General features: G+C 40.2%; 2 protein-coding genes across 6 annotated transcripts in view; one reads left to right on the top strand and one right to left on the bottom strand.

The window, feature by feature from the left end:
• The first annotated feature begins 3,146 nt into the window (after positions 1-3,146).
• Positions 3,147-4,657, top strand: LOC139063866 (uncharacterized). Its single transcript, XM_070546780.1, has 2 exons — positions 3,147-3,225; positions 3,589-4,657. The coding sequence occupies exons 1-2, from the start codon at positions 3,147-3,149 to the stop codon at positions 4,500-4,502; spliced, it is 993 nt and encodes a 330-aa protein (XP_070402881.1). The 3' UTR covers positions 4,503-4,657.
• A 1,178-nt stretch (positions 4,658-5,835) lies between these two features.
• The window catches only part of LOC107392273 (cleavage and polyadenylation specificity factor subunit 3), a 29,863-nt gene continuing 19,910 nt past the window's right edge, over positions 5,836-15,788 (bottom strand). For 3 of the 5 annotated variants that reach the window (XM_054741629.2, XM_070546808.1, XM_015969982.3), the window contains 16 exons: positions 10,931-11,028; positions 10,725-10,853; positions 10,476-10,653; positions 10,298-10,387; positions 10,065-10,215; positions 8,945-9,120; positions 8,718-8,876; positions 8,459-8,605; positions 8,226-8,378; positions 8,043-8,151; positions 7,859-7,957; positions 7,685-7,779; positions 7,090-7,177; positions 6,898-6,964; positions 6,147-6,243; positions 5,836-6,075 (listed from right to left, as the gene is read on the bottom strand). In XM_054741629.2, the coding sequence (XP_054597604.1) occupies positions 5,974-6,075; positions 6,147-6,243; positions 6,898-6,964; positions 7,090-7,177; positions 7,685-7,779; positions 7,859-7,957; positions 8,043-8,151; positions 8,226-8,378; positions 8,459-8,605; positions 8,718-8,876; positions 8,945-9,120; positions 10,065-10,215; positions 10,298-10,387; positions 10,476-10,653; positions 10,725-10,853; positions 10,931-11,028 (1,938 nt within the window). In that variant the 3' untranslated portion in view covers positions 5,836-5,973. Of the gene's footprint in view, positions 6,076-6,146; positions 6,244-6,897; positions 6,965-7,089; positions 7,178-7,684; positions 7,780-7,858; positions 7,958-8,042; positions 8,152-8,225; positions 8,379-8,458; positions 8,606-8,717; positions 8,877-8,944; positions 9,121-10,064; positions 10,216-10,297; positions 10,388-10,475; positions 10,654-10,724; positions 10,854-10,930; positions 11,029-12,323; positions 12,388-12,460; positions 12,682-15,788 lie in introns of those variants that run through there. The other 2 variants (XM_054741630.2, XM_070546809.1) reach the window with 2 other exon arrangements.

The raw sequence follows: 15,788 nt of genomic DNA, 5'->3' as shown, positions 1-15,788 counted from the left end.
AAGATGGCAGATGTCAGTTCTCAGGGAGAGAACCACAGCTTCACACCCTGTCCTTCTCTCCTCGGTCCTTGGAGCTTTGATAAGCGGTTTCGTGTTGGATTTAGAACTTTAGTAATTCGATTATTAAAGAGAAGTAGTTCTTTTGGTTACATCCTTTTGTTCTACAACTGTTTTTGTTTCATGATCATTTTTGTAAACATTTCTGGTCCGCTCTAAAAGCTTGAATTTCCATTCCGTTTCCGCTTTAGAGCTCGGTTTTTCTTTTGTAAATGGTATTAAATTTAGCTGTTGAGATTTGTTATTTTTCCTCTGGTTTTATTTAGCTCCGACATTTTTCGTTAATTACAGATAAAGTATCTTTGTCGTTTCTTCCCTGAGGCCTTTGCCTCAGGTGTTTTGATTTCTTCCCCGTCACCTTCGTTTAAAGAGAGGAAATAGTTTTGTTATCATTTCTGTCAAGGACTGAGTATTTGTGTTTACTACTTTTGCTAATAAAATACATTTTTATTTAAACTCACCCCCTTCACTCCAGTTATTACAAGTGCTGGCCAGTAAATTAGAATATCATCAAAAGGTTGACATATTTCAGTAATTCCATTCAAAACGTGAAACTTGTACATTATATTCATGCAATGCACACAGACCAATGTATTTCCGATGTTTATTACGTTTAATTTTGATATTTATAGGTGACAACCAATGAAAACATCAAATCTGGTATCTCAGAAAATTAGAATATTCTAAAGGCCAATGAAAAAATGTTTGTTTCTCTAATGTTGGCCAACTGAAAAGAATGAACATGAAAAGAATGTGCATGTATAGCACTCAATACTTAGTCGGGGCTCCTTTTGCCTCAATAACTGCAGTAATGCGGCGTGGCATGGACTCGATCAGTCTGTGGCACTGCTCAGGTGTTATGAGAGCCCAGGTTGCTCTGATAATCGTCTTCAGCTCCTCTGCATTGTTGGGTCTAGCGTATTGCATCCTCCGCTTCACAATACCCCATAGATTTTCTATGGGGTTGAGGTCAGGCGAGTTTGCTGGCCAATCAAGGACAGGGATACCATGGTCCTTGAACCAGGTGCTGGTGGTTTTGGCACTGTGTGCAGGTGCCAAGTCCTGTTGAAAGGTGAAGTCTGCATCCCCATAAAGTTGGTCAGCAGCAGGAAGCATGAAGTGCTCTAAAACTTCCTGGTAGACGGCAGCATTGACCCTGGACCTCAGGAAACAGAGTGGGCCAACACCGGCAGATGACATGGCACCCCACACCATCACTGACGGTGGAAACTTTACACTGGACCTCATGCAACGTGGATTCTGTGCTTCTCCGCTCTTCCTCCAGACTCTGGGTCCTTGATTTCCAAAGGAAATGCAGAACTTGCTTTCATCAGAAAACATAACTTTGGACCACTCAGCATCAGTCCAGTCCTTTTTGTCCTTGGCCCAGGCGAGACGCTTCTTGCGCTGTTTCTTGTTCAAGAGTGGCTTGACACACGGAATGCGACACCTGAATCCCATGTCTTTCATGAGTCTCCTCGTGGTGGTTCTTGAAGCGCTGACTCCAGCTGCAGTCCACTCTTTGTGGATCTCCCCCACATTTTTGAATGGGTTTGTCGTCACAATTCTCTGCAGGGTGCGGTTATCCCTAGAGCTTGTACACTTTTTTCTACCACATTTTTTCCGTCCCTTCGCCTGTCTGTTAATGTGCTTGGACACAGAGCTCTGCGAACAGCCAGCTTCTTTAGCAATCACCTTTTGTGTCTTGCCCTCCTTGTGCAAGGTGTCAATGATTGTCTTTTGGACAGCTGTTAAGTCAGAAGTCTTCCCCATGATTGTGGTGCCTTCAAAACAAGACTGAGGGACCTTTTAAAGGCCTTTGCAGGTGTTTTGAGTAAATCAGCTGATTAGAGTGGCAGCAGGTGTCTTCTATATTCAGCCTTTTCAGAATATTCTAATTTTTTGAGATACCAAATTTGGAGTTTTCAGTAGTTGTCACTTATGAATATCAAATTTAAATGTAATGAACATTGGAAATACATTGGTCTGTGTGCATTGCATGAATATAATGTACAAGTTTCACGTTTTGAATGGAATTACTGAAATATTTCCAACCTTTTGATGATATTCTAATTTACTGGCCAGCACTTGTATGTTACTCTTCCTACCACAACTGACTTCCATCTAGGGTTTTTAACAAAGAGCTGTCTGTGTGAGTTAAATCTGTCTTTTTGGCTAACTCACCGATTTCCCTTTTTGGAGCTTTTAGGTGTGGGGTCCTTTCCCGTAGGGCGCTTGTGCAGCAACGTTTAATGCTGTTGAACTTTGTGGTGAAAAATTTCCTAACCCTCATAATGTGTGTCTTCTTTTTGACAAATATATTCTTTGCTGCTTGTCTCTTAAATAACTCTTCACTACTTTTATTCTCGGTTTGCTGCCAATGTGTCAGTGTCCCAATATTTATGGACCTGACTGTATGTCAGATGGTTGCAAAACCTAACCAGAAAATACATCCTGTATCTTTGCATCCGTTACCTGTAGTAACCACTCCTTTTGAGCATATTGTGGGTGGATTGTGTGGGACCCCTTCCTGTTTCCAAATCTGGAAAAAGGTTTCTTCTAACAATCATTTGTTCGTCTACCAGATTTCCAGAAGCCATCCCTTTGTCATCCATAACCACTAGGTCTATTACAAAAGCCCTAACTGGCTACTTCTCTGTATATGGTCTTCCAAAGGTTTTACAAACAGACCAAGGCACAAACTTTAAATCTAGATTGTTTAAAGAGTTTAATCCTATAAAATAGATGTATTATTACAGGTTTTTTTAGAGGGCCAATTACAAAGTAGGTCTATGTTTATACATTGATATAAAATGTCTTCAATTATAACAATTTAATTTAACTTTTTGAAGTGTGTTTCAATGTTCAGCTGTTAAAACAGTTTTTCTATATTATTCACATAGTAAAATATATAACGCATATTCAATGTGAAATGTATGTACATACATTTTAGAGAGCTCCTTGTTTTAATACATATAATAATTGTGTAGCGATATTGTTTTCTTGAACCAAATCCATAAACCATGTGTACTTCCTGTGACCGACCACCAGGGGCGCTGTAGGCGAGACACCTTGTTACCTCCAGAAATATGGCGGGGGTCAGGCCGTGCGCTGTAAGGAGAGCGCACGGCTTTGCGCTTAAAGAGCAAGTCACCCCTTACAAGAAGCGTACCTCACTCCCACTTCATGTTTCAAAAATGCAACAAATGCTGTTGCCTAGCAGACCGAGAGGGTGGAGCCACTAACACATACACACACTCACAACATTGTGACATCATAATGTACCAGTTTACATCATAGCATACCTCTTAGCCAATAGCGGTGGCAGATTTAAATTCAAATGCAGTGAAGAGGTTTTACCTGACAACGGCACAACACTGACAGTTTCAGGCAGAAAATTACAATTTTAACTAAAATGCACTAAAGTGCAAAACTATTGACTACACGTATCTGCAGCACGATTAGACACGCATTTATATAGTTTATCAGAAAAAAATAGTTGGTTTGGGGGTGACTTGCTCTTTAAACTAGTGAACCGCTTTCACCAAAGAAGCCAAAATAAACCCGGGAAAAGAGCAGTGGACGTTTCCTCACTATCGGTGGGAGTTTTAATCGATAACTTTAAAAACTACGAACGGAGTGGAGATGAAAGTCATGCGAACCGGAAGATAGTTGGATTCTGCCCGGATTCAAAACAACTGCTCGCAGCCGCTTTGGAAAACAAGAAGACGGAAAACTTTTGTTATGACGGACTTAATGCGCCTTTGGATTCAAGCAAGAAGCGGGCGCAGCTTCCAGAGAGGAAAGTTCCCATTTACCCGGGATGTCGTGTATTTTTGAGGCATTTATCCAACTCTCGTCAGCACGCCTGGTATCGCGAGTGTTGTCCGGTTGTTTTTATCAGGAATTACAGCGAGAACGGAACCAGACACGAGACTCTATATAGAACCAAAACCGGCTACTATGATATCCTGGGGGTGTCACCCACCGCTACTCAAACCCAAATCAAAGCGGCTTACTACAAGCAGTCCTTCACGTACCATCCGGACAGGAACGCCGGGAGCAGTGACGCCACGGCCCGTTTCTCGGAGATATGCGAGGCCTACACGGTCCTGGGGAACAAGAGACTCCGGTACAAGTACGACCGGGGTCTCTTGAGTCCATCAGACCTCACTTCTCTATCAAGACCCCCCACCAAGGACACCGAGGGGCTCAACCACTCCGCATCCCGACAGCAGACGTCCGTGTCGGGAATCCACTCCCGGAGAGGCGTGTTCGACTTCGACAAGTTCTACGAGTCTCACTACAGGGAGCAGCTGCAGAGGCAGAGAGACCTGCGAGCCCACAGAGAGAAGCTGAAGAGGAAAGAGGCTTCTGCAGCAAACCAGACACTAGACAGGATGATGGAGATGGGCGTAGGGATGCTACGATTATTGCAGGGGTGATTTTATATAATCTGAAGCAGTGATGGAAGTTTTTTCAGTGAAAAAAGCTAAACGCAGTGGCACTTTATCCTAAATGTCATCTTTTAAAATAGTTTATTGAGCTGCAATCATAAAAGTCAAACTTTTAGATGAAATAACGCTTTATTTTGTCACGTGGTGAGAAATATTTTACCATTAGGACTCGGAGTTCTGTTATTGGTAATATTCCACTCTGCGGCTCTTGGCAGGGTCTTAGGCTGCTTTAATGAAATAGCACTTTTAATCTAGCCTGGCAAGCCAGACTAAATAAATATTATTCTTTGCAAAGAAAGAATTTGGTCTAGTTCACTAGACTACTTTAATCATTATTTAAATAAACATTTTAAATGGTTTTGCGCATCAAAAACACCAGTGAGTTGCTGAGATTAGAAAACCCACAGGAGCCTGTACTGACTAAACAGATGGTTCATCTAAAAAATAAAAAATAAAGGAGGTGCTGTGGATGTTGATTGTGTCAACGGTTTTATTGTTTAGACATAAACATCTTATGATGACGAATATTAGCTGTTTTTCCTTTCACCTTATTCTGATTAGTCAGCCACTTGCTGAGTGATGCTAAGAATACACACATCTCGGTTTTATTTACATTGCACCATCACACAAGATAAAACTAATCTGATATAAATAAAAACAACCTTTCTGGACAAATTACAATGAAATTATGATTTGTTACAATTCACACCTTCAGCCAGTTACAAATAAAAATAATTGACAGTGCAATAAAATTAAGAGCAATCTAGTTTGCTATGTGGCATACGTCCTTTTAGGTTAAAGTACACAACACACACCACAAAGAATAATACTATAGTCTTGTTATTACAAGCTAATAATACCACATTTGACTGTTACAGATCCTTTGAACATTCATTTATAGCTTTATAATATATTTTTCACATTAAACACAAAAAACATTAAGTGCTTTTAAAAACTTGCAGAAATCTGTCCATCAGTGCACAGAAATTGTGACCACATGTATGCCTCTGTCAGTGCGCCCCAGGGCAGCTGTGGCTACATTGTAGCTCATCACCATCAGTGTGTGAATGGATGAATGATACACTGTAGTGTAAAGCGCTTTGGAGTCCTTTCTCTGAGCGGCGCTTTACAAGTGCGGGTCATTTATCATATATTAAATACACAAAAACAAACACATGAAAACTTCACTAATATCTACAAACAACTCCTTTTAAGGTTTTTTTTTCTCTTACAGTAGCAATTGGGGCTGATTAATTTCACATTCAGATCACCTTCATTAATGCCTCAGGAATTTCCCCTACCAGTAGTGCATCAAGAGGAAAGCAAAATAATAATAATAATAATAATTTTCTAAATAAATATAAGAAGACAAAATAGGAAAACATGGAAATAGAGCAGCAGTAGTTGCAGTTTTCCTACCTGCAAATCTGTTTTCCTAAAAAAGCCCCCAGTCCGGTCCTCACATCACGGGGTTTAGAGCATCATAGAGCCGCTGCACCGCCAGTTCCACCATCTCTCTCAGGGAGTCGTCCTCCGTGTTTTCGTCCTCGAAGAACACCGACTGCAGACAGTATAGGTAGTTACAGCATCCAGCAGCACGTGGAGGACATGGCCTTGCTGAGAGATTCTCACCCGCGTTTCCATGGCGATGTGTACCGTTTTCTCATCGACTGTCACCGAAATGTTTTTACCACCACTAAAGTCCACACATTCTACTCCAAACATGTCTCTGTGAACAAGGTTAGGACACAAAAACAAGTATTACAACATTTATTCATGTGAATGTTCCTTTCTTTCCTAACGACCAAACAAACTCATCCTTTCAACACATCTGCAGTGATTTCTAGTATAAATGTAGGGAAAAAAGCTCTGGTGTTCCCGTTTCAGGAAGTATACGTCAGCCAGAGGAGACGGGAGCAGAGTACGGCAGGATCTGGAGGCTTATTTCCTGATATTCAGATATCTCTCCTCCGACTCTACCCCTGACTTTTTCTTTGCAACGCTGATGCTTTATCTCCACAAATAACACAAACCTGGAGGAGTTCTGCCATGTTGTGGAATTGCTAATGCTAACGTTTAGCTTCGACTAGCCGAAAAATTCTCTGTTGTTTCCTGGATGCTAAATAAACAACAGCCTTCCTCGTCGTGAGCCAAGATGGGTGTGTCCATGAACGCTTACTTACAGTGAGACGTTTATCTGTCTGGCTTTTCCGACCTGAGAGTTTCCCGTCTATTTTCTATCAACGGCTAATGCAGGAAAAACGGGTAGAAGACTATTTTCCTGTTTAGCCTGCTCATATTTCAATAATAGCAAGTAAAACTGTTTCTGAGTGAACTTGGTCTTTAAGAACATTATGTATTACAGAGTAAATGCGGGACTCACTGCAGCATAACTTCTAACCGGGCTTGGAAGACTTCCATGTCCATGTTGGCACTCTGGGTCTCCATCACTGTTAACAAAACAGAACAGATCCCAGATTAAAGGCCTAGTCATCAACAGCAGAACTAATAGCTGTTTGGGCCACATCTACTCACAGATATCATTGGAAATGCAAAAAGAGGTAATTTGACTGACCTTTTTGAGCTTTTGGGTTTGACTGGACCTCCAGAACCACAGTGGTGACGGCGTCAGCATACATGTCGTTAAGAGGGTTAGCCACCCACTGAAACAGAAAGCCACTCGATGTGCAACCTCTCTGAATTGTAAGGGCACTCTTGGCAGTTTTGCTTGCTTTTAGCACCCCCTAGTGTCCGTTATTAATTAAATGTGGTCAAAGCAAAAGTGAAACTTGCCTTCTCCTGCGTTTCTCTTTTTAACTCTTTAATCTAACTGCTAAAATTTCCCCAGCCTTCATTAGTGTCTACAGGTGCGGTTCATCACTAAATGAAACAAATCTGCCGTGCTCTTGATCTAAAACATGCAGGAAATGTGCTGGAAAAGACTGCTGTGCCAGCAAAATTTAACAGGTGCCGGACCGGCACTCTGAAATTGCAAATGCGGTATTCTGGCCATAGAGGGCAGTGGGGGGTCTGAGTGACATTTCATTAATCCCGTAAATGGTCATTTTAGCACATTCTGGCTCAAGAAAATTATTTAAAACTGTGAAAAAGTTTAAATAATAAATTCAGGACAACACAGAGGTTCAAAGGTGCTGATGAGTGCCTCTCACCTCCAGCATTACCATGCCGACCTCGTGGACCAGAGTGATGTTTTTAAAGATCTTCAACACGTTCTTCTCGGTTCCCTCCAGTTCCTCCACATCCCCTGGAATGGAAGATCCACATCTATATTTAACTAAAGAGTAGTGCTTTAAATGTTTGACGGGGTTGTACTGAAATGTTACCGGTGAGGTTCCTCAGATGGCAGACGAGGAGCGAGTACGGCCCGGTGAACGGGATGGCCTGGGTCTGCTTCACGGTGCTCATGGCAAGCTCCGTGTAAGCTGAGGACAGAAGCCAACTATACATTTTGCAGCTCAGATCTGTAATTTTCAAACAAAAGTTGATTCACTCACTAGTTTGACTTACTTGAAAGATCAGATGGGTTCAGGATGTGGTAGCTGAAGTTCTTCTTCACCAATATTCCTGACACCCTCTGACCCTGAGCACATTTCTTATCAGCCAGCGAGCCCATCACCTGAGAGAACATGATTAATTAGTTCAACCTAAACACACAAATCATAATAAAAGCTAAGACAGCAGGGGGCGGACCTTGGCCAGCTTTTCTCCTCTGAAGTTCAGAGTGACGGCCTCCGTGTTTCGAGGGTTGTGGACTTCGATGTGAACCTGGTCGTTATCTTCGTACTCTCGGATCAACGCGGCCTTCAGACGGGCCATCTCATTCTGCTCCCCGTGAACCAGAATCTAAGCACAAGAAGCCGTCTCAGTTTGAACTAATTTACACTTTGTTGCAAACGCACCTGTTTAGCTGTTCTTCCTCCTACCACGTGTGGCGGTTTAAGAGCTCTGATGAACTCGCTGGTCTGCTGGTAGTCCGTATGGGCAGAGAAGGAGATGTAATCCACCGACATCTTCAGCTGCAGCTTCTGTCCGGACATTGTGGTGATCTCTTCTGGCTCAGACATGATGTGCTGACAATCACAAATAAAATGGACCAATAATTTCATTATTTCAACATCAATTTGTGTTTCAATAAATAATCTAGTTTTTTGATCACGTATTAACATTTTGATATATTCTGACCTTAGCCAGTGTTCCCTCCACACAGTATCCAGCGATGATGACCCCGTTCCTCTTATCGGTGCACCAGCTTTCAAACAGCTCCCTGGAAAGGCCGCTCTGCATCATACCTGGAGACGCCATCACCACACTCGGGCCGATGTCATCAAAGTGGTCCATGCTCTTGGAAAATACGCAGTTATGAGATCGTGAGCAGCTTGTAAGGATCCGGCTTGGCCAGAAGTGCCTACCTTGAGATTGCTGATGTGCTTGAAGACAAAAGGGTTGTTGATGTTGATGGCCTTGCGTATCTTGTCGTTCATTGCGTTGACGTACGTCTGGTACACAGCCATGCACTTCTTAGCCAAAGATGAAGCATAATAAATGGGGATGTCGTGGAGTTCTGGGTGATTCTGCCAATACTCATCTAGAATATGAGACGTACATTAAGGTGTAGAAGTGGGGAAACATCTAATTATCATAAATAAATTGGTTTCTTTTTCATAGCAGATAACTCGTCAGGGGTGCAGTGGGGGAGAGGGCCCAGTCAGGGAGTGTGAGACAGCCAGTGCTGTCAAATAACAGCTTTTCATGGTCTCACTACTGCTGCAGTTCTACCTTCAAAATTTGTTGGCCTTCTGGTGCCCCCTTGTGGCCTAGGGGTCAAGCAGTTGCCTACCTTGCCTCTCGGCTTGCAGCGACTCTGTATCTTGAATACTCCAGATAGTAACACGTGCACACCAGATTTTACTCATGCACACTAGTAACACGTGCAGACCAGATAGTAACTTGTGTGCATCAGGTAGTAACACGTGCACACCAGATAGTAACTCATGCATATTATATAGTAACTCGTGCACACCAGATAGTAACTCGTGCGCATTGTATAGTAACACGTGCACACCATATAGTAACTCATGCATTTTATATAGTAACTCGTGCACACCAGATAGTAACACGTGCACACCATATAGTAACTCATGCATTTTATATAGTAACTCGTGCACACCAGATAGTAACTCGTGCACACCAGATAGTAACTTGTATGCATTGGATAGTAACTTGAGGTAATTTGATAGTAATTTGTGCACACAGTAATGAATGTGCACCAGATAGTACTTTGTATGCACCAGATACTTTTGTATATTCTTCATTTACTGACATACGCCAAAAAGAATTTTGATGATTTAGATCAAAAAATGCTTTTCTATTTTTTGCAGATTAATTCTTCATATTCTTCTGCATCCATCCTCTTTAGTGAACTGAGTCTGTGGACCTTGCTTGTTTGACTACTAAGAATATCTGATGGAAGAGAAAAACCAACATTTTCACAGGTTTTAGGTCAAATGGGAGTCAGAGCTGATTTCTAACCTAAGATAAGCAACAATTCCTGGGCTCGCCCCAAAGCGAACACAGGAATCAGACATCGACCCTCCCTGTTGACAATGTCATGAACTGTGTTACAGAATCGAGCTTCACGTTCCTCCCTCTTTTCATGGATATGAGTCCCGTAGGTTGACTCCTGCAAAGAGAGAAAATAAAATATGTAATAACCTAAAAATCTCACTAAATGTGAGCGATGCATATTGTTATTTCTGTCGTACTATGATTAAGATGTCAGGTTTGACACTTGGGATCTCGGCTGCCATTAGATGCCTGTCCTCTTGTCTGGAGAAGTCTCCTGTGTACAGCAGCTTTTGGGCGAAAAACATTGACTTTTACACATTGTCCCAAGTCATTTATACCTAAAATAGTTCAAAAGTCATAAAGATTATAACTTACTTTAACTCCAGCTATTTCGATCATAAACATAGCTGCTCCCAGGACATGACCAGCATGGTAGCACCAAAACTTGATTCCAGCCACCTCTTTAACCTCGTGAAAGTTGATGGTCTCGATCTTGTCCATGCTCTCCTCCAGGTCCGTTTCAGTGTACAGCATGTCATCAGCAGATATGTTGCTGTAAGCACATTTTTAAAAGTTAATCCAGCATGGGAATAAATTTCAACAGGAAACCCAGTCTGCTCTTACCTGACTTTGACATAGTCTGATAGCAGCCAGCGGTAAATAGCCTTACTTGCGTGGGTCATGAAGGTCCGCCCTTTAAAGCTTGTTTTCTGGAGGAACCAGGGCAGAGCTCCACAGTGATCCAAGTGGAAACTGACAAGGAAATAGCATCAATATGAAATTACTCATCTGCAAAATAAAGCAAGAAAATGGGGAAAGGTGTGACTCACTGGCTGATGAGCAGCAGGTCTATCTCAGCTGGATCTATGAGGTCTATATAAGGGAGAGCGTCCATTCCCTCCAAACCAGGGTGAATGCCACAGTCCAGCTGCCAAATACACATTAATCATTTTAATTTTACTCATTATAACAAAAAGGAAAACTATATTTTCAAGGGATGATCACAATTTTCGATTCTGCTGTTAACGTCCCTCTTCAAGAAGATTGATCATTTTAACTCTAGGAGGTGCTGCAAAGTCATGCTGGAAAAGAGTAATTTACCTTGGACTTTTTAACCTAATGCTATCGCATGATCCAGCTATTTGTAACTTTGTGCAAGCTGTTAATATGAGTAACAATTGTAAATTGAACCTAGCTAGTTGCTGTTATTTTTTGTGCAATTTTGCAGAATGTTGCAAATTTTAATTTCTGAAACCTGCGCCTCACCTGCTGCCATAACTAAAGTAAAACCGAATAATTTATTCTTGTTTTTTAAAATGCCACTTTTTTCTATTTTTGTATATTTTGTCATCAATGTTAGTTGCTGGTTGCTAGTCACCACATTATCCATCCTTGTACCTTTTGGCAAATAAATGACCCTGTCTTCTATTATTTAACGGTTTATTACATGTTTAGGGATCACTGGAATATAAGGTTATATATTACTTTAAAGGCTATTGACAATGACAATGCACGTGGCTTTAAATCTGATCAATCAAAACAAGAATTAAGAACATGGAAAAAGGCAATAAAAGCAATTAAAATGTACGATTAAAAAGTGGGTTTAAATGTTAAAGAAATTGTATTTGCAGCAAAAAACAAAGTAACACATTTAAAGAATTTAAAAAAAAAAAAAAAATATATATATATATATACACGCAAGATGTTTTTACACATTCCGGGTTTCTTGCACTGAAATATTGTTACATTCTCTATTGGTGGAAAAGGAGAATGACAGGGAGTAACACAGAGGCATGTGTTTCAGGTGTTAAAAAGGTAAACAATGATTTTATTAAAGGATTTTAAAATGACTAAAAGCTCTAAATCTAAAAGTACTTAAAACAGTGATACAATGGCCATGGGTTTATGTTTAAAACAGACATCCGAACGCCCCCAAACATTCATAAAACAAAGTCCACTGACTTAAACACAAGTTTGGGAGCCAAGAGGAAACCAGCACTCTGGTCCCTCGTCTGTTAAAAACCTCTAAAAGCTCTTGAGCTTCACTAAGCTTAAAGAACTAAAACCCATTTAAGAGCCATTAAAAGTAACAAATATTAATTGGCCAATAAAATAATCAAATATGAAGAAACACAATTAACGCAAACCAAATCTAATTAGACTAATTTTAATCAATATCCTGCATATTCAGAGTAGCCCAACAAAAACATCTAATATAATTACCATAATTTTTCTTCCTTTGAACTCCAGAATAATGCATGACCTCCCAACCTCCTGACCAGCACCTCTGTAACACAACGACACGTAAATCTGATGAGGATATATATCCAGAATATAAGTAAAATAAATTATGAACTCACAGAGGACGGATTAAGAGCTGGTCGCTTTCCTCAGCAGGAACAATCATGTCTACTTTACGTTTTGTAGCCATTTTAATTTGAAATTCACTATTTACATTTGTGAAAATATAAAAACAACCGCGACCATTAGAAACCGTGAATATTGCTTTCTGAATTAACGAGTGGGCTCAGCAGGATCAATCATGTCTACTTTACGTTTTGTAGCCATTTTAATTTGGAATTCACTATTTACATTTGTGAAAATATAAAAACAACCGCGACGTTTAGAAACCGTGAATTCTGAATTAACGAGTGGGCGTTTTGTTTCCGCTCGTCTAGAAACAACAGTGCTGAAGATGGTTCCGGAAGTTCCCAACTACGTGACCTATTATTAACTAAAAGCAATTAAAGAGTGTTTATGGCGCAATAAACCGAATAGAAATCCTTAAAAAGAATAATTTTACATTTTTATCGTCTCAACATCTAACGTTAACGTTTTTTGAGGAGCGGAAGCTGTCGCGGTCCCTTTAAGAGTGGATGGCTGTGAGCTCAAAGGAAAACAAAAGGATCTGTGTGGAGGTCACGTGTTTCCGGTTGCTGTGGAGCTCCACTTTTAGCAAGAGCATCCAAGAGAATCTGGCTGCAGACCGGCAGAGACCAATATAGATATATATATATATATATATATATATATATATATATGATTTATTTTTGTTACAAAACACACAATTAACTTAGAATATGTGATTATTGTTAATTTTATTTATTTATTTTTTAAAATAAAAATTAAAAACACGGAAAAACTGGGAGGGCGGCACCCTATCGCCCTCTACTGGCCAGCCGCCACTGCTCAGGATACTTCTTTTCCTTTTTTAAATCACCAGATGTGTGAGAACCGCTGGATGATTTAGCACCTGGAAGCAACATCTGGGATTTGAATTTGAGACAAATGGGACCATGTGCTTTTCTCTCTCTGGAAGTGGTCGACTTTACGAGAACTCTTTGGGGGATCCAGGCACCGCTTTCCAAAGGCAAGGTTTGTTCAGATCTTCAGTAAGAAATTATTTTTATTAACCTATTAAAGCAGAAGCTACAAAATGTAAATGCTAATTTTGATTTAAAAGTGTTTTAGGGGAGGAATGAGACAAAAAATTACTTTAAGGTTTGTATTACAAATTATTTAGCTAGACAATAATACTGGTGAAGAAGATGCTATAAGAAGTCATTAATATGAAAACAGTATAAGCCATGGTGCTGAAGTGAGCCTGTTGAATAAAGAATTCATAAATCTGACCTTTTTGTGCACATAATGTTGTAAATGTCCTGATATCAACTTATTTTAGGGAAACTCATGATGTTACAAATGTGATTTTAGAAGAAAATGTTCAACATTTACTTGGTTTTGCCTTCATAATCTACACCAGTGCTTAGAATAAGCCAATAATTCTAAGCACTGGTGTAAATTAGCATGAACCTTAGTCCTAAATCCTTAATCCTTAGTCTGGTTCTGTTTTATTTTAATTTTTTTTAAGCGAGAAAGCTTGAATGAGAATTAAACCAGCTAATCAATGTAGCAAATGGCTTCATGTTGTTGCAAGAGGTCGATGAGTTTTTATAGCCTCCAACCATTTATTTTTTTCTTGTTCTGCTTTCAAAAACTGTTTAAAGGCTTCAGCAGATTTGCAAAGATTAAAGACTGGAGGAGAAAAACTAACACACATGTGCATCACATTTTAGGCCATAAAATTATTTAATTTAAACTTCTTTGCATTTAAACAAAAAATTTTAAAAATAGTACTTAAAGCCAAATCAGAGTTTTTGAGGATTAAAGGCTGATACATGCCCAAACGACCCTCAAACTTCATTAAATTATTTTGTCCTGTTGATAAAGCTTCAATCAACCCACAGCTCAAAGCATACATTTGCAATTGGAACATATATTAAAGAGGAGGACAACCTTACATAATGAAACATGTGCTGGTCCCGCTCCTGGAGATAACTCAGACTGGAGAAGAGGACAGCATCTCTGGCAGGGATCATGATTCTAAACACACGATGGACTGTGTGTGTTTAAATACCAGACGGGACAATAAACACATTATGAATCAGAAATACTGTGATGTGTGGATTTGTAAGTGCTCAACTTGTTTCCTAGGTCAGAGGGAGTCCTTTTTGTTGTTCAATGACGGATGAGTGCAAAGTGATAAATGCGACGACAGCCGTGCAGCTGGACTGAAATAAGTACTCTCATTATCTTTCATTTCTAAAAGACGGGGACGGAAGGAGGAGAGTTGCACTGTCCTCCATGAATTATTTTGTTTGATCATGTTTCTCCCTCAGTAAAGAGGATCTCGTCTTTAACACCTGTAAAATAATCTACAGTGTTAATCCGTGCTTCCTGTTTTACTAAATGTTGTGAAATATGGTAAATGCTGTAAAAATGTACTGTAAAAAAATGAATTAAGAGTTTTTCTCGCTCAGTATTAAGAATCTTGCCCAGTCTTTTAGTATTTAAAGAGCAGGTTCACTGAAAAACCATTTTTTACTTTTTATATGATCATTCACGCAGAGTTTTTCATGCAGGCAGAATGTAAAAATAGTATCCCTATTTCCTGCATTAGCTTCTGAAAAGGATGAAAAAAAAAACTCCCAGTTTGAAATCCTGACAGATCTACGTCACACTGTGACTTAAAGTATAGACTCGCCCATCTTGACTCGCAGCATCAGGTAATCAGCAGTGGACGTCTCGGCTACTTTAAGCTAACCTTTAGCATTAGCAACTCCACCACACAGCATAACTCCTCCAGGCTTGTGTTATTTGTGGAGATAAAACACCAACGAGTCAGTGGTAGAGTCGTGTTGCTGCTATCCAATCAGAGGCGAGATGTCCAAATCTCAGGAAATAAGACTCTAAATCCTGCTTTCTGCTGCACAGACATCATATCTGTAGACGCCCCGTGGACTGGCGCTGCCTACTGGAGCGGGCGTAGCGGCAGGCTGCCATCTTTATTCATCCTCAGTGTGGTATTTCTATGGAGAAAGGTGCTGCTTACCCAACTAAAAAACACATTTTATCATGCTTTTCCACAAAATCAGACATATGGTATGGCATGATAATTAAAATTCCAACATAATTAAAAAAAATTAATTAAAATATAAATTCTCAACAGGTAGGCTAGATAAGTAAAAAGCAATCCCAGGTGATCTGTTGTCAATAGTACGTTGCAGCTGTAGGCTGCACAAAAAACAACATAGTTGCCCACTCTGCATTGACTTCAGTTGGATTCAGAGAATGGGGAACCCATCCAATATGGCTGTGATGCTGTTAGCTCTCCAGCGCCCAATGGGG

Source organism: Nothobranchius furzeri, chromosome 18, assembly GCF_043380555.1.
Source record: "Nothobranchius furzeri strain GRZ-AD chromosome 18, NfurGRZ-RIMD1, whole genome shotgun sequence".
Lineage (NCBI taxonomy): Eukaryota > Metazoa > Chordata > Actinopteri > Cyprinodontiformes > Nothobranchiidae > Nothobranchius > Nothobranchius furzeri.
Note: the sequence above shows the minus strand (reverse complement) of the source record. Positions and strands in the feature narration are given on the sequence as shown.

Bases quoted from the DNA above. Each gene is read 5' to 3' on its own strand.
- LOC139063866 (XM_070546780.1), top strand. From the start codon at position 3,147: ATGGCGGGGGTCAGGCCGTGCGCTGTAAGGAGAGCGCACGGCTTTGCG. The intron at 3,226-3,588 runs GTACCTCACTCC...TCTTTAAACTAG, and splicing joins AGTCACCCCTTACAAGAAGC to TGAACCGCTTTCACCAAAGA.